General features: G+C 41.8%; 2 protein-coding genes across 2 annotated transcripts; both read right to left on the minus strand.

Annotated features, from left to right (window-relative positions):
- Positions 1–7,978: 7,978 nt before the first annotated feature.
- rpl3 (ribosomal protein L3) lies at positions 7,979–12,564 on the minus strand. The gene is made up of 9 exons (XM_080044759.1): positions 12,542–12,564; positions 11,763–11,955; positions 11,032–11,200; positions 10,521–10,656; positions 10,124–10,310; positions 9,425–9,687; positions 9,208–9,303; positions 8,582–8,701; positions 7,979–8,117 (listed from the first exon to the last, which is right to left on the minus strand). The coding sequence occupies exons 1-9, from the start codon at positions 12,542–12,544 to the stop codon at positions 8,073–8,075; spliced, it is 1,212 nt and encodes a 403-aa protein (XP_079900885.1). The 5' UTR covers positions 12,545–12,564; the 3' UTR covers positions 7,979–8,072.
- Positions 12,565–13,277: 713 nt separating this feature from the next.
- slc25a39 (solute carrier family 25 member 39) lies at positions 13,278–22,232 on the minus strand. Its single transcript, XM_080044163.1, has 12 exons — positions 22,093–22,232; positions 20,447–20,555; positions 19,818–19,877; positions 19,572–19,616; positions 18,404–18,513; positions 18,237–18,304; positions 17,562–17,686; positions 17,108–17,281; positions 16,204–16,313; positions 15,285–15,366; positions 14,756–14,839; positions 13,278–14,665 (listed from the first exon to the last, which is right to left on the minus strand). Exons 2-12 carry the CDS (start codon positions 20,544–20,546, stop codon positions 14,559–14,561), a joined length of 1,065 nt encoding a protein of 354 aa, XP_079900289.1. The 5' UTR covers positions 20,547–20,555; positions 22,093–22,232; the 3' UTR covers positions 13,278–14,558.
- Between the last annotated feature and the right edge of the window lie 131 nt (positions 22,233–22,363).

Raw genomic sequence — 22,363 nt, forward strand, 5'->3', positions numbered from 1 at the left:
CAACATGCCCATTTACAGAGCCTAGGCTGTGTATTAGCACACACACAATACAGGACAGGAGGAGTCTAAATAAAGTTGCTGTTTGATAGCATTGTGCAGTGTGTGCTGTGGACAACTTTAGGGGCCAGCAGGTTCATTAAATAAGGAAGGGGAGAAAAAAAAAAAGTTTCTATTAGAAAAAAGTGCTGAGATCCGGATTCACCGTTATCTGAGTTCACTGACACATACGGCTCTCCATAAATTGGAGGGGGAAATATGTCAACGTGGCAGTCTAAATGAATAGGGGCTTTTCTTATGTATAGCCATCTTTGTTCAGAATTCATAAGCAGAAGTCATTTTACAAGCCCGGATTACATTAAAGAGAAAGTCGGTGTGTGTGTGTGTGTGTGTGTGTGTGTGTGTGTGTGTGTGTGTGTGTGTGTGTGTGTGTGTGTGTGTGTGTGTGTGTGTGTGTGTGTGTGTGTGTGTGTGTGTGTGTGTGTGTGTGTGTTGGGGTTGGGCTTAAGAGATACCAGCTTTCTCATAAAGCAGCACTTTTTAGTGTCTGAATGAATGTCACCTTTTTTAATGAATAAGTCTGTATTGCTTATCTCATAACTTTTTCAATGGAATGTCTCGTCATGATTTTGTCACGTCGGACCTGAAACAATACAGCAACTGTCACTTTTTCATGGACAACGTTCAGCAAAAAACTTTAAGGTTGAGTCAGCGATTAAGCGATTTACAGAGCCTAGGCTGTGTATTAACACTGGGTTTTTGTTTTTATCAGCGCACACACAGTATATGGTCAGGTAGCGGATTGTGAGCAGATATTCAGTGATTTTGACAAAAAGTGATTTGGACGACAAGCGTTCTCTAGAATGGCTGACTCCACCTTTAAGACATCTATTGTTTTTGCGACTCATCTGTGAAATGGTAAAAACAGCACCAATATATCAAAAAAATATGGAACAATCATTCCAATAATATGTTCTATCCAGCAGGTTGATTCACATGTGCATATGTTGGATGAAACTTACCCTCCTCTACCTCTTCTATATCCTCTCAGAGGGGATGTGAGATTTGCCCTTGAAGAGTCAACGCATTTTTTTCTTTCCCTTGGCAGGCAGACTGAGCTGGACACTGCACGGTGATGTCAGGGAGGGTGGCCGCTAATGCTAATGATATTAGCGCTGGAACTCATCAAACAAAAAGTACGCACAATTGAAGTAACTACTACATGACATTCAGACTCAAGCAAAGCCATTAACAAAAACTATATATAAAAAAAAAGTATTCTTTGCACCGATGCTCCTCTTTGCTGTTACAGGTCATACACAATCATCAGAAAATTTAGACATTAACATTTAAAAGTTCGTCATTGTCACTTTAACCACATCCCAACCTTAAAAATCGAGCCCTCACTGAATCAACTGTTTGAGCCCATTTTGAGTCCACGAAACTCTGCAGACAAGACTTTGAACTTCATTGCAAAGATCTTACATTTTCTCTTTTCAGCCCTGATCTATCTATCTGCGTTCTGCTATGAAAGGTGATGGGAGTAAGTAGCCCTCATCACAAAATCTCTCCTCTCCACTATTTCCCCTCCCTTTGACAGACGGTCTCTCTGCCTGCTGCGCTGATCAAAGTGTGTCTGCCGGGCTGTGTGTTCAGAGAAGTGCTGGATGTTTGGGTTGGGTCAATGCAGGGGGGAAGGTTTGGTTTTCAGGAGGTAGCTCACACTGGCTGCGTTCCAAATCACATAGTCTTTCTTTATACTATTCTACATACTACAGCTGACCATGAAAAGTATCTAGTTAACATGCAGTAGGTATACAATTGGGACACACTTTAACTTATGTATTTCATCATAATTTGGCTCCTTGATCTTGTCTCTTGCTTATATATAAACGTTGCATCGCTGTCTCCGTCAATGTAACCTCCCTTCCGCTGCAGTGGATTGTGGGAAAGGCCTAAAAAGGAGCTGATTTCCACACCAAAAATCACAACGGGATCTAGTAGAGTATCCGGGTATTTTTAAACATGCTGCATCTGACCAGGTGTATTGGGACATCTTTAATATTTTCCTACCATACTAAATAGCGGGTAAGTGTAGGTATTGGAATGCAGCCCCTGTCTCTGTGCCTTGGCTTTGTCTCTCCGGTTGCATAACTTCACATAACACCGACCGATGACCTTTCAGTGACTTTACCGGACAAACGTTCCGGGACGGAGAAGCGAGCGACCCAGCACCCATGGGAGCTGTGTAGGCGCCTCACCCCAATGCCACCCCACCCCCACTCTGAAGCAAGCACCCGTCAACTCTAAAGTCACTGAAAAGGAAGCTGCAACGTTCAACATTCATTCTATATGAATTATTGGCATTGAAACAAAATGCAATGTGAATTATGTCTGTGTTTTTGTCGTCAGAGGAATGTTTATCTTTGACCTGTGCGTGCAAACAGTAAATCTGCATGGGCAAGCCTCTGTGTGTGTGTGTGTGTGTGTGTGTGTGTGTGTGTGTGTGTGTGTGTGTGTGTGATGGCCCGTTTGTTTGTGCTGACCAGAGAGCAGTTGCTGACTGCGCTCACCCCAGGTTATTTTTGGGTCATGCAGAGTTGAGTGGCAACAGAGAGCTATAAGCAAACGGTCAACCAACTGAAAAAAAGCAAGAAATAATAAAATCGTTGGAGCAAAACATAGTCTAGAATGACACATTCACATCACCCACACGCTGAGACAAGCAGTTATCAAGATCCACCATGTCCTGAATAAAATATACGATGGAATTGGAAATGTGTTTATTCCGAACAAGTAAAGAAAATAATGATCAAGCAAGTGGACAGACATTAAAAAGTTATATTTACAAACAATAAGAAGCATAAAACTAAAAAGGAAAGGTCCAACACATTGGAAAATGGGTTGAGAAGAATAACTAAGATGATTTTTTGGGCATTTTTCAAGCTTTATTTGACAGTACAGAGTTGAAATGGGGAGACAGAGAGAGAAAGAGAGGGGGGATGACATGCAGTAAAGGTCCACAGGTCGGATTTGAACCTGTGACCGCTGCAACGAGGTCTGAACCATTATGGTATGCGCTCTATCCACTACGCCACTGGAGCGTCCAGAATAACTTGTTTAAGTAAGTTTGGAAAAGTAAGGCAAAACCCACCGGTATAGGTAACTGAATACATTTAAAATGTGCGACATAAAGGACATAATGTAGAATATGTGCAACAAGGCCTACAGGAAACTAAATCAATTTAAAATGGATGCAATATCTAATTATGCATTCAGGATATAATTACCATACTTTTTCCATCACATATATATATAGAAACATGTGCATACCTCCCGCATTCCCAAAATCAAATAAGAGGAAGATATATATATATATATGAATACATAAATGAACAGTAAGTAACCCCCTTTAAGCACCTTATAGTCTGAGCTATGTCACTGCTATCTTACAAAATCATGTAAAGCTTTTACATCCAGTTCTGAATAGAGGACAGTTTAAAGAGAGAGAGAGAGAGAGAGAGAGAGAGAGAGAGAGAGAGCGAGAGAGAGATAAAGAGAAGGAACCAAAGTAGGCTACACACTCTTTTATATAGTCTATGGTTACACACACACAAAGTGCTCTGGGATGCGTGAAGAGAAAGAGTGAGCGCTGTGTTGTGCCCTCTGGTGGCGGGATGGGGGACAGATGGGGTGTGTGTGTGTGTGTGTGTGTGTGTGTGTGTGTGTGTGTGTGTGTGTGTGTGTGTGTGTGTGTGTGTGTGTGTGTGCGCTTGTGTGTGTGTGTGCGCTTGTGTGCGTGTGTGTGTGTGTGTAGGGCTTTAAGGGAACGCTGTGTCCAGGAACGGGCCTGGAATACTGATGCCACGGTGCAGGGGTGCAGGAGCTGCAGTCTGCCAACCGCTCGCGACGGCCCTCACATTCACTGTCCTCTACACACACACACACACACACACACACAAGCACAAGCACAGGTGAATTTAAAATATTTTGGCTATTTTGCTTTCATAACATGTCTTCTTTCATACTAGTATAGATAAAAGGTACACAATGTACATGTAGGTGCTTAGGTGACTCAACCTTGTCTGTTTTGCGTCTGTACATTTCTCCTATACAACCATCTTTAACTGTCATTATTTAAACTTTTTCAATAGGCCTACTTTGAACCAAAAATGGCAACGTCTAAAGCATGCATTATTATTCTAAGCAGTTTTTAATTGTCTGATTTATGATACATTTTCTTCATGAAAACATGCCAAAGAGGAGTTGTTAAGGCCTATACATGGTCATTTTTAATAAAATAGAAAAAGGCTGTATTCAAAACACTAACATGTTTTTAGAAATATCCATTACAAAGATGCACATTTGATGAATGAATGTTGAATCTACAGAATTTCAAATCAGTCAATCCACTGATATTTTTCACTAGCTTCCACCCATATGAGGCAGAATAACAGATGCTACCAGTGGTCAAGCAGTTCCATAGTATCCAGTACCGAGGCGTCCGTAGTGTGTTATAATGGCCCTGTGTGTGTGGTCGTCCTGCCAACAGGCTGTCCTCCTGTCAGACTGTCACCGCGACAACACCAAGTCACTTCCCTCACTCTGCAGGACAGGCCCGCCACCGCTGACTCTGAGCCAGCACACACACACACACCCAACACACACGCCTACACACACACCTGCACACAACTACACACTCACATCTACACATAAACGCGTGCAGACACACACACCTACACACACAAACACACATGCACACACTCACACATGAACGCACACACACACACACACCTACACACAGATGCACAACGCACCCACTTACATGCACAAGCGACTGCACACACTCTCACACGCTATAACATAAATCACAAATGCTTGGCCCTCCTCCCCGCTGTCCCAGCATGCACCCTGGTTACCTGGCTGCCGGCCCACTAGCAACAGCTGCTACCCGACTGGACTGGAGGTTCCACTGCAGGATAGCACACACACACACACACACTCTGTAACACACACACAATGCAGTCAAGCACATACACTCTCTGTGTTACACACACACACAAACACACACATATACACACACACGCACTCTCTCTCTCTCTCTCACACACACACACACACGCACAATGCAGTCCCATAAAGTAGACAATACTGGCTCATTCTTCCCCGGCTCATTTGAAATGATGGAGGACTGAACTAATCTGGGGTTTGCCAGGAGGCACGGTCCCTGTTTAAATTCTGCCCCCCCCCCCCCTCTGGTGCCCCACTACCTCTGGGTGAAGGTGAAAGGTAGTTGGCTTGTGAGGATCATGGATGGATTACTGAAGAGGCCTACAGGGTGCCCGGACTCAAGCTCTTTTTTGGAAAGAAAACAAAAAAAAAAAAAATTACATTGATCACAAAAAGATGCAACAAAAATGAAATCCTTCAAAAAAGAACCAATAAGGGATTGAAAAAGATTCAGAAATACCAGACTCAGACTGTGACGCAACATTGTTACAATATGAAGCAAAACAACCAAACATTGACAATTGAGCATAAAAAGTGATGCAGTGTTTTATCTCTTTGGCCAAATCATGTACTTTTTATTTTTGCCAAGAATCAAAACTAAATACATTTGTACTCAATACCCATATATGAGCCCCCATCCTAAAATCTCCCCCCCTCATTGAGGAGTTTCTAAACCGTCCCTGCTGCTTTGTCCGTGGCTCATTTAGGATGATGGAGGACTGGACTAATACGGTGGAATGATGCGGACAGGCCTTTATGGAAAGTGCACAGAGAAGCTGTTTGAGCAGATGCACTGGGTGTGTGTTTCCTGTGTATGTGTGTGTGTCCACGCGTTTGTGTGTGTTGGTCTGTGCATGCTTGTGTGTGTGTGTGTGTGTGTGTGTGTGTGTGTGTGTGTTTGGGGGGTCATGAAGTGAGCGCCTGCTGGGACACCTGACCCCACCTGAATGGGACAGAGGGAGCAATTAACGGCATAACTCTGTGCGGTTGAGCGTCAGATTTGTCGGAGAGGAGAGGGCATTATGTAAAGCAGCCTCCCTGTGTGTGTGTGTGTGTGTGTGTGTGTGTGTGTGTGAGTGTGTGTGTGTGTGTGTGCTGCAGTGAGGGGCAGAGGGTCTGGAGGGGGTGATGTAACAGCAGGGCCGTCTCAACAGCGACAGAGGGCTTCACCCGGCATCCTACTCCTGATACTGATATACAGACAGACAGCTAGTCTTGAGATAACACAAGAGTCCCTTAGTGCACTGTGATTCTCAAACAGGGATATGCTTATCCCAAATGCATTTTTAAGTCAGTGATTCCGGAGAATTTTTGTCGTCAAAATCAGTGAATATCTCCTCACGATCCACTACCTGCCCATACTGTGTGTGTCCTGAAGAGAAATCAGTGTTAATACACAGCATAGGCTCTGTAATCTGGCATGTTGCTAGCTACAGTGGGTTCTTCTTTTGTTTACAGAAGCTTACAGACATACAGACCTCAGGCTGTGTATTAACAAGACCAGATTTATCTTCAGCACACACAGTACAGACGGCGGGTAGCGGACGGTGAGGAGATATTCACTGAAACAAACTTTCTCTAGAATCGCTGTCCACCTTTAATAAATCAGACACTGATGGCACTGGCACATCCCAGTACTGTCATCATTTATATAGGCTTTTCTATCAAAAATGTACAGGGCCGGTCAAGGTGTACTTTTAAAAATATATATATTTCAAAGGGTTTACAGAATTGAAAAGATTTAAAGAATCACTTCTTTAGAGGATATTCTTTTCTCTTTACTACAGAACTGCTTTGGTAGTATGAAAATATGTCAAATTCTTGAGATACTGCTTGAACAGAGAACTGTCCTTCAACTCCCTGGACTGCGGGTTAATGTGAAGTAGATGGGACCTTGAAAATCCTTATAGAAAATCCACATTTCTGCTAAGAGTGCTGAATATTATGCAGCGGTGCCTCAGTGAGGGATGGGGGGGCGTTTTATGCAGGACGTCTAATGTCTAAACGGCCTGTGGAGCGCTCTCAGGGTCTTCCTCGTTACCTGCTGAAGAGGAGCTTTTAGTTGTGGCAGTGATGAGTCAGAATGGATGATGTTGGGGCTTAATTGCCGCTCTGTGACTGCCGGAGCGCCGCTGTCAGCCGAACGCAGGCCGTTACCGCTCAAGGACACATATAGATAAAACATGCGATGTTAGCTAAACAGCGAAGCGGAGGCCTCGTTGGGACAGGCCGTCAGTTCTGCAAAGGTGGCTGCTCTCAGTCTCAACTCAAGCTGATGCGGACATTTTATCAGGGTGGACTCCAAGTATGAAACATTTACTCAGGTATTCTGGAACTTTGTTACACTGTAGTTCCCTTATAAACCATGCATCGGTGAAGATTTACCTTTAACAGTATATCAGTTTAGCTGATGGTAGAAAATCAAAACTCAATAACCCATTTGTCATTCTGTGCAGATCCTTTCATGTTTACAGCTTTTCTAGTCTTAATTGGAGTAAACAGAAAGTCAGAACCAGCCCTAAGTATGCTGATAATGCTAAATGAATAAATCACTTTGGCTGTTAGCCATGATCATTCAAGTTTTACAAACCATTAAGAAAAACCTTTCAATGTATTTACGCATATTTCACAGCCCTTCATATTAAACACACATTAACCCGTAAAAAACAGGGTACTGTGATGAAATGCTCCAAGTCATATTGGGCATGTAAATATCGAGTACACTAAACTGAATTTTACATTAGCAATGGATTAAAACATACTGCAGTGTGGAACCCTTTAACCACTAAAATTAAATGCCATCCTATTTTGATGGTCTAATTTCATGAGAAGTGTGACAGTTCTTTATACAATTATGTAAATAGTTATGAGTTTAGCTGTTGGCAATAGATTAATCCTTTTTCAAACTTGTGCAGTGTTAGGCCAACACATCAGTTTGTATAATCTCATATAAAAGACATGTAGACAGAGCTCAGGTTTAGTTTTTTTATTAAATAACTCTGCTGAAAAGGAATGATGGCGAGCGAGTGTTACAGCAGCAGAGCTGTTGGTCGTGGAAAGTGTATTCAAGCAGTCTCCTCCTTGGTGACACGGTCCTTCTTGAGTGGTCCCTGTAGAATGAGAGAAATAGAACCATTTAGTTTTATGCAGATACTATAAAAAGCTGCCGTTTGCTTTAGAGCAGCCAGTGTTCCCAATGAGTGAACAGGGAGCAAGCACAATACAGACACTGCTCCCCTGCCTCACCGGGGCTCGTGATCTGGCACCTGAATGGAACCCAAATTCATACCGAGAGTGAACCAGGTTACGATAAGTGCGTGGAAAAACCGAAAGAACAAATATCTACCGACTTTCTATGTTCAAATTAATTCTTGAGCTCATGAGGAATGCTACATCCCATTTCAGGACATTTTAAAAATGGGGGCAAATTATATAAGTGTATTTAGCTTTTATAAACTTGCTCATTTATACTAGAAAAAGGACTGTTAAACCTAAACAAAGAAGCCCCTGTTATAAGACAGTAGAGATCTTGGAAAAGGAAACTAAATGTAATGCAAGAAGTGTGAAGTCTTACCATGAACGCCTTCTTCTCCTCCATGGTCTGGAAGCGACCGTGGCCGAACTTGGAGGTCGTGTCGATGAACTTCAGGTCGATCTTCTCCAGAGCGCGACGGCTGGTCTGTCCCAGAAGAGACTGGGAGAGGAGAGAACGGCAGGTTTAGATACATTTCAATGTTGCGTTAACTATTTAATCTTGCAGGGAAATTCTAAGGACATTTCCATACAGCTCACTCATTAAGTGCAATGTCCATATGACCAAATAAGGCAGTGTATGACCTGCTTTAGCTTCATCAGCTAAGTAAAACGTATAGCCCTTGTAGAACGAGTTAGGTTTATGCAGATAATATAAAAAGCTGCCGTTTGCTTTAGAGCAGCCAGTGTTCCCAATGAGTGAACAGGGAGCAAGCACAATACACACTGCTCCCCTGCCTCACTGGGGCTCGTGATATGGCACCTGAATGGAACCCAAATTCATACTGAGAGTGAATCAGATTACGATAAGTGCGTGGAAAAAACCACCGGACAGCGAATATCTACCGACTGGAATGTTTTAATCAAGTCTTGGGCTCATGTTGAACGCTGCATCCCATTGGAAGACATTTTAAAAATAGGGGCAAAATGTAGCTCCCTTGTCCTCACCTTGCGCAGAGTCAGCACCCTCTTCTTGACTCCAACGACGCATCCCTTCACCATGATGAAGTCATTGGTCACATCTCCGTAGTGGACGAAGCCTCCCTATTGGATGAAAGGAAACGTTTAGTCACATGTTTCTGCATCAAGATAGAAATCTACAAAAGCAGTTCTAATGCTACATTGTAATGGTTATGAAGGTGCTATATACAAAGCCATCACATACCAGGGGGTTGATGCTCTTGTTGGACAGATCGTACTCTGTGGAGGCGTTGTTCTTCACCAGCTTGCCGTCCTTGGTGTGGAAGCCCTGGCCGATCTTGTAGATCTTCTTGTTGATTTCTGTCCTATGGTGGTAACCCTTCTGTCCGGCACGGGCCACAGAGAAGGCCACACGGGCTGGATGCCAGGCTCCGATACAGGCCACCTTACGCAGACCACGATGGGTCTTACGGGGAAGCTTCTTTGTGTGCCAACGGCTGGTGACACCTGGAGGAGAATGGAGATTTTTATTAATGTCATGGCCAATATTAGATTACTGTTGCCTACTTTATTTTCTCATCTTTTATATAGTCAGTGAAAGTGAAGCTTTACATAATTTCTGCACTAAGTATTCACCGAATTTGTTTAAAAATCAACATTATAGTATAGACTGCGCTCAGTGCTCGACATTCATCAAGGGCTATAAACCCATTATGTCCGCCCGTCGAGGTGTCTCATCATTGGCAGAATTTTTTAAATCCTGAGTTCCTACAGTTTAGTCAAAGACTTCCATGCCACTCAGATTAGAAATTGATGACCAATTTTACAATTATCAAAATTCACTTGATAAACTATTTAGCATAGCTCCTTTGGCACATAAAAGTAAATACTTTTGCTGGTCTAGTTGTTTTTTTGCCCATAAACATATTGTAGCTGGTCTTACCCTTGTATCCGTGTCCCTTGGTGATGCCAATAACATCGATCATCTCGTCCTGGGAGAAGACAGAGTTGACAGGCACGGCCTGCTCCAGCTTCTCACGGGCCCAGTCCACCTTATCGGCGATGGAGCCTCCGTTCAGCTGCACCTCCATGAGGTGAGACTTCTTCTGGGCCAGGGGCAGCAGACGCATCTGTACGGCCACAAAACACACGTCAGAACAGACAATCATCCACAATAGACTTTAAACTACATTAAAAACGTCTAGCTGTTTAGTCTCAGAAGGAAGGCAACAGAAGGGTATCCTCATGGTAGTAGGGCGCCATGCCTGACGCTAGATCCGTGGTCTCATCATTGACTAGCAGGACACTGTATGGACTCAATCTGAAGCTAAAGTACTGACCTGAGTGTGTGCGATGATACGGATGACCTGGCAGTACTTCTTCATGGAGCCAAAGTCCTTCTCCAGCTGCTTCTTGCCGTCATCATCCTGCCACTTCTTGCAGTACTTGGTGAAGGCCTTCTTCTTGGACTTGTACCTGATAGCACGCGGCGTACAAAGACAAACGGTTGGCACAGGCCCTTCATAGCCCCGAGGGACCAGCGGAAGGACACAGTGCATAGCTGTTCACCCGCTCTGCCATGTAGGTAGAGGGGGTTGTATCAGCTTTGAGGGTTTCGGCTCATGGCTCAGTTTCTAAGAAGCACTTTCCACTGGCCAGAGGAGCCCGGAGCTCGTCAGGGCACGAGGCGCCTGAGAGGAGCTACCATGAGGTCACCGCAACGTTAGACTCACTCAGTGAAAAACAGCAATGATGTGTCATTTCAACTGGGTAACTAACTGCTTCAAGCAACAATACTAAAGCAATATCAATCCATCACATTTAATTTTGAGATTTTGTGTAGTGTCTCACCAGTTCTTGTAGAAGCGACGCTTGCACTCATCACTGACATGCTCGGCGAAGATGGTCTTGAATGAACGCAGGCCACGGGGGGTCTCCACGTATCCAACAACTCCAACCACGATCATGGGAGGGGTCTCCAGGATGGTCACTGCCTCAACCACTTCCTTCTTGTTCACCTCTGTAAAGTAGATGTAAAAAAATATACTTTTAGATAACAGAACTCAGAGTTGCAGAACTTGTCAATATTATGATATAGACTGCGCTCAGTGCTCGACATTCATCAGGGGCTATAAACCCATTATGTCCGCCCGTCGAGGTGTCTCATCACAGGCAGAAACTAATCATCAAGGGTTCCTACAGTTTTAAGGCAAATCAAAGTAACTTAAGTTGACCATTTAACATAACAGGAATTATATGATCAATTGAAAAAACGAGAGGTTTCATTTAGTTAATTGGAGAATTCCTAATTAAAGCCATAAAGTGTGCATTAACTGCCACAACATGAACCTATCAGATCATGCAATGATAATCTACATAGTGTTGACTATAATTGCCTTGTCATTGGAAATGATGGTCACACCTCAATGATCCCGAGTATAAATGAGGTTGAATGATAGGATTTGTCAAATTGATGTTGCCTATTTTTAGTTTAGATCAGAGCAAAGCTGTAAGAACCCTGTATTCAATTATTCAGTACACAGCCACGAACTGTTCCACATTTGCAGATTAGTCAAACTCACTTGATCCAGGTCGGTCGACCTCGCGGACGATGTGGGTCATGCCGGCCTTGTAGCCCAGGAAGGCGGTCAGGTGCACGGGCTTGGTTGGGTCATCCTTGGGAAAGCTCTTGGCCTTACCACGGTGACGACGACTCCTCTTGCGGGGCAGGAAGCCCAGGGATCCGTGGCGCGGAGCCGAAAATTTACGGTGGGACTGTTGATAGAGGGAGAGGATAGCAAATGTTAACTGAAGGTCTTAGTTAACAAGCTGCTTAAATAACACGTGGTTTAGTGGAAATTGAATAAAGTGAATACCCAAAAATTATCAGATGTGCGTTCTAAATGGTTACTATATATCATCATTAGGTAAAAATACGGTGATGTATTAAAACACGTTGTTAGCATAGCTTAGCACCTGAACGGACCACCTTAGTTGACGTCTGTCAAACTGCGACCTAAGTATAAATGTGCGTTAGCATTAATTTATCAATAACCGGGAAATGCATGAGTATATATTGGCAGTTTACAGTGAGAATTTGCGTAAGTTAGTTCATATAAAATGTAATACTAGTAGCGGCCTAAGTCATGCTGCCATTTTGGATCCTTAGTTGCCTGTTTGTTTGAAACGCGATCCCTAATGTCTAAATATAGATAGACATACCGCAAAATATAATCAAGACAATAGTATAACTTTCTATTACAAGCATATAAAGTGTCTAAAGTTAGTGTAATGTGTCGGATGACTAAGATAACAGACGGATTCTTGTCCATAGTGCTGGCTTTCTGAGAGGCAAACTCACCATTTTGTCTCCGGTCCGACTAAAGAGACTTACGGAAGGGGCGAACTACGAATATATACTCGAGAAACATCGCGGGATTAAACGAGACTATTCTCCGGAAGACCCGCCCCCGAGATTTCACTCTGTAGATGTGTCAAACTGAGCAGCCACTAGAGGCCGCTGTTTGATAGTAGTACACAATATCTCAATGCAGTTGAAATAAACAAACAAATGTTCATTTGACTATTTCCTAAAACGGTTCAAAAAGACATTAAGCTATCTGCCTCTTGCCAATAATATTGCATTATATTTGCTTTATATTTTTAATTAATATTTTATTGTAACTGCTCCAGCACATTGTACATCTATCTTCAATTTTACTTTTTTTTAAAGATATTTTTTGGCATTTGTATGCTTTATTGATAGTGTGAAGAGACATAGGTGAAATGGGGCAGAGAGGGGATGACATGCAGAGAACGACTGCGGGCGGTAATCGAACCTGGGTCTGCTGCTGGGCCCGGCCCGGGGGGGACGCCCTACCAACTGAACTAAGGGCGCCCCCAATTTTACTTTTCCTAATTGAGGACTGTCTGAGTTTGAGTGTATACAAGAACATGTAAAATTCAATTTGGTTTGTATTTCCCCTATTTTATTGTTAATTTCCCATATTAAAAAACCTTTCTTAATCATAACCAGTGAATGGATATTTTCTTATACATAAACTCATTAGGGAATAAATCACACATAGCATAAAAGGTCACGCTCTTAACATTTATTACCATTTCATTCATTAAAAAACAAAAACTAAAAACAAACCAAGGATACACATTTACACCTTTGAGATTAAGGCATTCATTTTTAGTTTTATGATCCAGTGTTGTGACAGGTTTTGACGGTATGTTTGTTGTAGGGCAAGAAATTCTAGATTCTAATTTCATCACTGGTGAGAGGGTGAAAAAGCCTCATGTGTTTTCTTTTATCAATCACCTTAAAAAAAACTTAACAGGAACAAAATACATTGAACAGATTCTACGCCGTTCGAAGTGCCTCTCATAGATTGTCTGCAGAAATACTCAAGAATGATCGTCATACAATCCATGCACTAATGCAAACCTGTCCTCCAATAATGTTGGTATACTGTGGCATTCCTCCAGGTATGAGAGCAGAAAAGAGGCATACATTCAATAAACTTAAAAAACAAACTGTAGTTATTTAAATGATTTCATTTCACAGTCGTGCTAGAAATAATCAAATCTATCTAGCAACCAAAACAGATTTGTGATTTTTCTAGTCGGATGTCAGAAAGTGTCATGCTTTACTGCTACAGGAATGCAGGCTAACGCTATAGCGCAGGCTGGACCGGCTCATCTGGATTCTGTATGAAGCTGCACATACGCCATGCAGTTGGTCTCTAGCAATGCAACATGTAGGAATGAGAACATTTCCCTGGAACTTGTGCTTTCCCACTGATGTAGCTCCAGTCTTGAAGAAATTTTTAATTTTTCAGGCATTTTACCCAACACCAATGTCTTGCTCCGTGGGTGAGTGGGTTCGTCAAGGAAACAGTTGAGGTGGTATTTTAACCTGTTTATCATGCCGCTTATATATGTCGTTAACATTTGAAAATGATGTGTAGTTCATGGAATTCCTTCCCTTTAGCCCTGAAATTCTCCTTTTAAGATGCCTGTAAAACATTTAATCATATAATCAGCACACATACGGTCCGTAGTCCAAGAGCATCTCTCAGTATCTAGGCCTTTTGTTCAAGTGTGTGTGTGTGTGTGTGTGTGTGTGTGTGTGTGTGTGTGTGTGTGTGTGTACTCTCAAGTCTTTTCACACTCTTTTAGGGAAGCAGATTTTTCAGGGAGAAGCATTCCTGAAATATGGGAAAATCCGCCTTATTCTTTGGTTCACACAAAACCAAATCCAGGCCCGTATTTCTCAAGTATCTGTCTTAGTAGAGTTTGTGTGTGTGTGTTGTGCTGTTGTGAGCATGTCCTTCCAGCCAGAGAGACACAGACAGCCCTCAGGAAGCCGCTCACTCCCGTTTAAGGTTCATCTCTTGGAAGAAAGACTTTCCAAACTCATATGTGCTGATCATGACAGCACAGGCCGGGGCCACTTTGATCACCCTGGGCATGAAACCTAAGGAATACAAGGAGGTTTTAACTTCTGAACAAAGCAAAACATTAGATTTTTAACTTCACATACAATAGTATACAGTAAAGTGTGTACCTGCAAAAAGGCCCCTGTAGCCCAACTCGGCCCATATCTCCTTCATTATGTGCCATGTTGTAGAGTTGGTTTTCTTTAAGGCAACTATACGAGGAATAGGATTATGTTAGTGTTAAGAATATGCCACATACATTTCACATAACAGCAGCACCAATGGCTGTGATTGAAGATGCTATGAAAGTAATGACAGAGCTACTGTAAATGATGGAGGCCTAATTTGTCAAATAAATAACCTGTCAAAGAAGGACAAAGCTACGTTTGGAACAAAGCTTATATTGAATTACATTGTGATGTGTTCAAATGCAGTACGTTAAATATGTAACATGAATGTAACTTCATGGTGATTAGTTCAATGTCATCTTGTAAAATGTAGTGCTAGGCATAGAAACTAAAACCAATAGGCTAAAGTTGAAGTAGAAATAGGTATTACCCGATAGTAATACCGTGTACCAGGGTAGAATTGGGGGAAGGTTTCAAGGGATCAAAAATTGGATCCCGCCCAACCCCTAGTGTGAGTTACTGGACATACCTCCCAATGTGTCCATCTCTCCCAGCTGGATCTGTCTGCGTGTCTTCACCACGTCAAACGGCAGCGTCAGGATCCCTGCAATCTGGACACAAGAACCAGACAAGAACAAGTTTCATATAAACTCATACACAGACGAGGTCAATGATTATACAGGTGAATCTAAAAACAAAAAAAATATTATGACATATAAAATGAAATAATTTAATTTCAAGACAGTTGACCGTCTGAAAAGTATGCTGATTTATGCACTCAATACTTGGTCGGGGCTCCTTTTGCACAGATAACTGCATATCAGGAAGGTAATCGCCCTTTTATTACACAGCAAACATAACACCGTGTGAATGTGGGTCAGCTGTTGGCCTGATTCTCTTAATAAGTGACAATGCATTCACTGAAAGCATGTTATCAGATATGAGTGTCATAAAGGGATTGGAACAAATTTCTATTGCACAGTTATGACAAAAGGGTAAGTGAAAAGGTACAAGGTGTATCTTTTGTTGAGATTCTAGATTGCGAAGCTCCCTTGCTAACCCTTCACCTAGGGAACATTTTCATAAGCTATGGTGGCCTTGAAGGACAAGAATCTAGTTACTAAAGATGGCATCATCCACCACTGCCTCAAGTCTTTCACAACATCAAGTGATGAGGTGAAGATGTATTTAGTTATCTATTCTATAGTACTTCTTCTTCTTCTTCTTCTTCTTCTAACACGCATTTCCCCAGGATGCCCACTATATATAAATATAAAAAAGGCGTGCCGTTAAGTTTTTCCGTTCTGTGATTCTGTAAATGGATGGTGGCGTACAGTTACAAAATTGTCAATAATAATCTGACAAAAAAATATATTGTGTTGACCAGAGAAAAGGTTGGAGGGCAGGTGTGTGTGTGTGTGTGTGTGTGTGTGTGTGTATATACTTACAGCTCCAGAGACGGCTCCTGCAGTGAAGCTGATGGAGAAGTTTGCTTGAGTCACGCTGGACTGTTCACACAGCCGGGCCTTCACCAGCTCATAGTTAAACCAGTACAGAGCTAACACACACACACACACACACACACACACACACACACACACACACACACACACACACACACACACACACACACACACACACACACACACACACACACACACACACACACACACACACACACACACACACACACACACACACACACACACACACACACACACACACACACACACACGGTTTGTTTACTTTACTCCACATAACAGGGCATGTGTTCAGTGATACTGGGTTGTACAAATGAACTCATGTAAGTGGGTCATCAAAATAAGTTGCTGAATACAGTCAGGATGAAGTAGGTCAGTTACATCAGCATATGATCTATTCTATCTCTTGTGTTTAGAAAATGAATTGATGTAATATCTAGAATGAACATTGAAAGTTTTGAACGCATATCTGCATATCATTTCGCTAAAAAAAGGTATTCAACAATAATTTACTATCTTTTCAGTCTTATATAAGATTAAATATAGTTAGCTAAAAATGTTATCCAATAAAAAAAAAATCAAATAATGTATCAAAGTTCGCCGCATAGCTGGCTGATCTCAATCAAAGGATGACTGTTTGGAAAATACTGAAGATATCGAATAACAGCAGAGGATGGAAATATTCTGTTACTAGTCTGGTTTCTATGGAAAATATGATCCATAATCCTAACGGTAACATGAAGCCACATTTCAAGTCTATAAGAGATGACTGTTTGATAGATTTTGCATTTGGTATCTCAGTAACGACCCATCTACCCTTAAGTTTAATGTTTTTTCTTGCTAGTCTCATGATATTGCCGTGTGTTCTCACCAGAGAAGGGCACGTCTCGGAGCACGGTGGGTCCCCAGCCCCTCCACAGTGACAGCAGGCCGTCCTGGGCCACGGCAGAGCGGATACACTCCCTCAGCTCGCTGTAGGGCAGCCGGCGGGACTGCATCTTAGTCCGCACCAGCTCCAGAGGGCTGATCACCGTCACTGCACCCACTGCAAAACACACACACACACACACACACACACACACACACACACACACACACACACACACACACACACACACACACACACACACACACACACACACACACACACACACACACACACACACACACACACACACACACACACACACACACACACACACACACACGCTGGAAGTCAAAAACATGTTTGCATATAACAGTAAAGATATGTATGTACGTGAGTGAGTGAGTGAGTGAGTGAGTGAGTGAGTGAGTGAGTGAGTGAGTGAGTGAGTGTGACTTACATCTAGCCAGACCCCCGGCAACGAGGGGAATGTGGTCACCCTGGAAACCCAGATTGTATTTCAGGAAGTCCCGCAGCTGATCGTAGCAGGTGAAGTAGATGACTGTGGCGGGAACGGCCATGACTCTGCAAACACAAATAATAATGACACATGCTAGTGGGTAAGTGCTGAGATAACACTGCAGTCCATATCAATATAAAGTTGTTACATCATAAAATAGGCAAACATTCGACACAGAATAGACCAATGTTTCAGTCTGCAATAGTATGGCATATCTTTTATTTATTATGATAAGTGTTGTTTCCCTGATAAGATGGAGGGTCCTTTCTGACTGCGGAATTGAAAAAACAGTTACAAGCACATGTATGTATTCATAATTATTGAAGGCTTTTAGTTTATCTTTATATTATGTTTTGGCTGTTAGTGTTTTGCCAATTAATAGTTGAGGTGGATCATCCAGCTTTAAAAGACTTCAAACCCTCAAAGAAGTTAATGATTTCACATAACGTGTTTCCATCCGGTCTATTTTTCATTAACAGTGTGAACCCTTCATCCATTTAAGTATGGCTCTCAAAGCAGAACGGTGTTAAAGCTAGTGGCCACTCAAATCAGTGTTGCTATGATTGCACATGATTAAACATGTATTCAACCAGTATGTAAAGCATTCAGACTCACAGTGTTGGTGGCAGCCCGCTCCACAGAGACCTGACTCCTTCATGTCGAGTGATTTTCACAAAAGCATCCTGTGACACAAACAAACAAATGCACATTTTGATTAATATCTTGTTTTGATTTTGTGCTGTTAAAAAGGCAGAGCAGCTTAATGTGCTTGTTGTACTCACTAGTGTCCCACTGAAGTGTGTGGGTGTTTTGTACCAACTGGTGCAGCTGGTCCGGTTCTGACACACATAGATGTGATCCATCAGCCCGTTACAGTACAGGAAACACCTCCCTGTGAGAGAGAGAGAGACAGACAGCCAGAGAGAGAGACAGAGACAGAGAGATAGACAGAGAGAGACAGAGAGAGAGAGACAGAGAGATAGACAGAGACAGAGAGATAGACAGAGAGAGACAGAGACAGAGAGATAGACAGAGAGAGACAGAGACAGAGAGATAGACAGAGAGAGAGAGAGAGAGAGAGAGAGAGACAGAGAGAGAGAGAGACAGAGACAGAGAGATAGACAGAGAGAGAGAAGGAAATACCAGCGGTCAGCAAAGCAAACAATAACTGTGACCTCACCTTCCCAATTGTTGTATGTTAAGAAATATGTTCTAGATAGGTTGTTATTTCATGTTGTTAAGGACCCCCTTTGAAAACAAGATGGATGAGTTCATATCAAGGGGTTATTCCCAATAAAGAATTTGAATTCAATTTAAAATACTGAATTGAGGTATGATTCGATCTGTAAAGTTTAATTCCTTAACAGAGGAGAGAAAGTGGATCAATAACACGTGCAATGACCGAACAGTCACCCAGAAGATAACTACAGGGCTGTCCTTGCCAGTGCTTACTCTGCCTGTTTATTCAGGGCTGGTTTAGGCTAGACTATTGATAAAAAATACAGAGAAATCTAAAAAAAGCATCATTTCACAATATACTCTAGCTTCAGATTGTGAACTGGGGCAATCAAGGAAAAACCAGAACAAAACCTGTAGAAAGGACAATATCATGATTGAAACAGAATCCCCCACAAAGACAGGCTAAAACTTAAGTATTTATTTTATTTAGCGAATGCAAAGTCCTTTAGCCAAGCAGTTGCCTCTTGATCTGCTGTATGGAGGGTGACAAGTTTTCCTTCAAGTCTTAAGTAGTGACTATATATGCATAATATATGCACTATCTAAGCTGACACATGAAGGTATTTCTGAAATGGGTTACTTTGTGTTTATTTGCTAAATTGACGTGTTAGTTGAGCATATGTCTGCACACAGAAAGTTGATCTGAACTATTGTGTTGTTTTAAACTGTGGCCTAGTTTTAGCATGTAGCGTTGGCGGGTCAGATACTCACACTTAGACGGGCGGATGACGCCGCCTCGCGGGGCAGATTCACAGGCTAAATTTACGGGACAAAGCAAAGAGGCAGGACGGGTAAACAACAACATAAGACAGAGCGTAGATACACGTAGGACAGGTGTAGTGGGGTTAGAAAAAGCAACAAGATAAATACATAGCATCAGCAAGCAGCATTAGAAGCAAAGTCAGTGTTCCACTCTCTGAGTTAATGTTTGAAGTTAAAACCAGAGAACAAACCCACCTTGATGGAACGGAGTCTGCTGAGACTGCAGCCTGATCTTCACTACGTCCAGCGGAGTGACTGCAAATAAATACATTGACCAATTCAATTATAATAACGACACACAATTAAGTTCAAATGTTTGGTTGTTTTGCTTTAGTTTTGGAGAGGTTTTTATTCAACTGTACGGCCTTTTTAGAGGATTCAGTTTGAGTTGAGGTGCTGTTGAATTAGGTCATGTTCACACGTACATGAGAATTCTTGTAAAAAAAAAATATATACTATTTTTTTTTGCCAGAATATTCCTGTCCCTACAAGCACGGATTAGGGAAAAAATTACATTTCCTTATAGTGATACTATAGTGCAACCATTACTTTATCCACTCTTTTTATATCAATGAGGGTTAGGCTAATGCAGCAGATGTATCAACATGTCTATAATTAAGAGCATTTCACACAGTCTTAATTTTCACTGGGCGTACCTCATAAACTGGCAACCAAGTGTCAGTTTGTCGTTACAATAAACCAATTGTGTGCACAAGATAAAACATTGTGGGACTCTCCAATGGGTGAATGAAATGCAATTATATTTACTGACGAACAGACAAAGTTGCATGCCATTTTCTAGTCTTTAGTGTGTGAGATCTCACCGAATATAGACGTGAGGAGGGCTCCGGTGCCAGAGGCCAGCATCTGCTGCACTGGAGAGATGGCGGCCACATGGCGGCTGCTGACGGCCCGCTCCTCCATCGTGAACACCTGGCAGAGAGAAGAATAACACACATAATAACACACCAATCCATTTAACACTGATAACACCATGTTCCATTGAAGTATTTTCTGGCCCTGTTGATCCCATATAGCTAGAAATAGGACTGTTCAGAAATTCTTATTCCTATAGAGTATAGATTGAGAAAAAGTCATATCTAATCGTTTTTTAATTGCTACTTGTCCAGGTAGCTGATTGTGTGACATGCTCCAAGTATGGGTCATTGCAACTTAAATTATATTAAAAGAAAATTGTGATCCAACAATTCAAGAAGTGAAATAATATATATATATATATTTTTATTATTTTTAATTTTTTTTATACATATACAATTTATTCTACGGGTAAATCGCTTCATCTCAAACACTGGTAATGAAATATGTGAGCTGGGTAACTATAGGTGGGGTTGTTATAATGGGGTCGTTGAACCATAACGATAGCTTATCTACTGTGTGCATGTTGCTGAACAGACAGAGCGAGCCTCGCCTCCTGACCCACTCCTAACAGAGAATGACTGGTGGAAGATAAATAAACATTTAAATCAGCAAATACTGTAACTGCAACACAAACTAACGTTGGTAAACAAAGGAACGTCCTCAGGGAAGTCCTGTCTTCAAATAAGTGGTTTAAGTTTTGAAGAAATTAGACACAAAGCCAAAAAAAACACCTCAATCTTACAGAAAATTATTAATATTGAGATTTTTTTTTTTAAATTCTGTTTTTCCTTTCTATGCGTGGCTGTCATGCCCTTTGATGACCCTAGTTTGCCCTTTTTCTTGAGTAAATCACATTTTAGTGTCACCGTCAAGATTCAAAATGGTTTATTTGTCATGTGCCGACAATTACAGGAGCAGTCGCTGGCAATTACATACTTTAGTCTCAGTCTCCATTCAACAGTGCAACATAGGAAAAATGTATGAGAATTTGAGACTTAAATGCATGCAACATTTATGCACAAACATTGAACATGTAGAGATAATATAATAGTATATAGTAATAGTAGTACATACAGTATAATATACCAAAATAGAAATATAATAAATAGAAACACATTTTTGGGTCTTCCTGTCACCTTCAACTCTGACTCGTTCACACACAAGGTTGCAACGAGGTCCATACGTTTTAATTATAAACAAACCTACATTACAGTCATGTAGAGATGACACAAGTTAATCAAAATAGACAGGCATGTTAACTAGGCCCTACCTATATGTTTTTCTTTTCGTAATCTATCCTTGCTGTATGGACACTTTAGCTCCAGTATGTTTATGAAACTCACTGTTAGCACACGCTGTTCTTCCCTCTACCGTTAGCTAGATAAGTGTTAATCACCAACAATATAAATACATATCATTTCTCAACATGTGAGTATATGATTTAACAAATGCATTGGGCAAAAAACTGATCACGTAACATGTAACTGTTATAACTGTCAGCGTGCGACTGGATGTTGGTTGCTATGAGGCTAGCTAATTTTTCAGGTAATGTTCTGGCGTTATTTCAGATAAATAGCTAAACGTTACTCACCTTTACTTTATCTGCCGGTGTCGTTGTGAAAAAGAGGCACTGTCGCCCATTCTGGTTGAATTAACCTTACGTTTTAGGAGCTAACTTTAGCGTCCGTAGTGTTTGATAACCCGTAAACATGTTTCTGGAGTCGGACTGGTTCGAGCTCGCTCTAGTAATCGCACAGAGGGTTCATGTCACATAACTTGCGCGTCCACTCTGCGCGTTGACGTCACAGATCTACGCTCGGTGGTGTGCACGTTCACGTTGTGGTGATGCAAAGCCGCAAAGC

Source organism: Ammodytes marinus (assembly GCF_949987685.1).
Source record: "Ammodytes marinus genome assembly, chromosome: 16".
In the NCBI taxonomy this organism is placed as follows: Eukaryota; Metazoa; Chordata; class Actinopteri; order Uranoscopiformes; family Ammodytidae; genus Ammodytes; species Ammodytes marinus.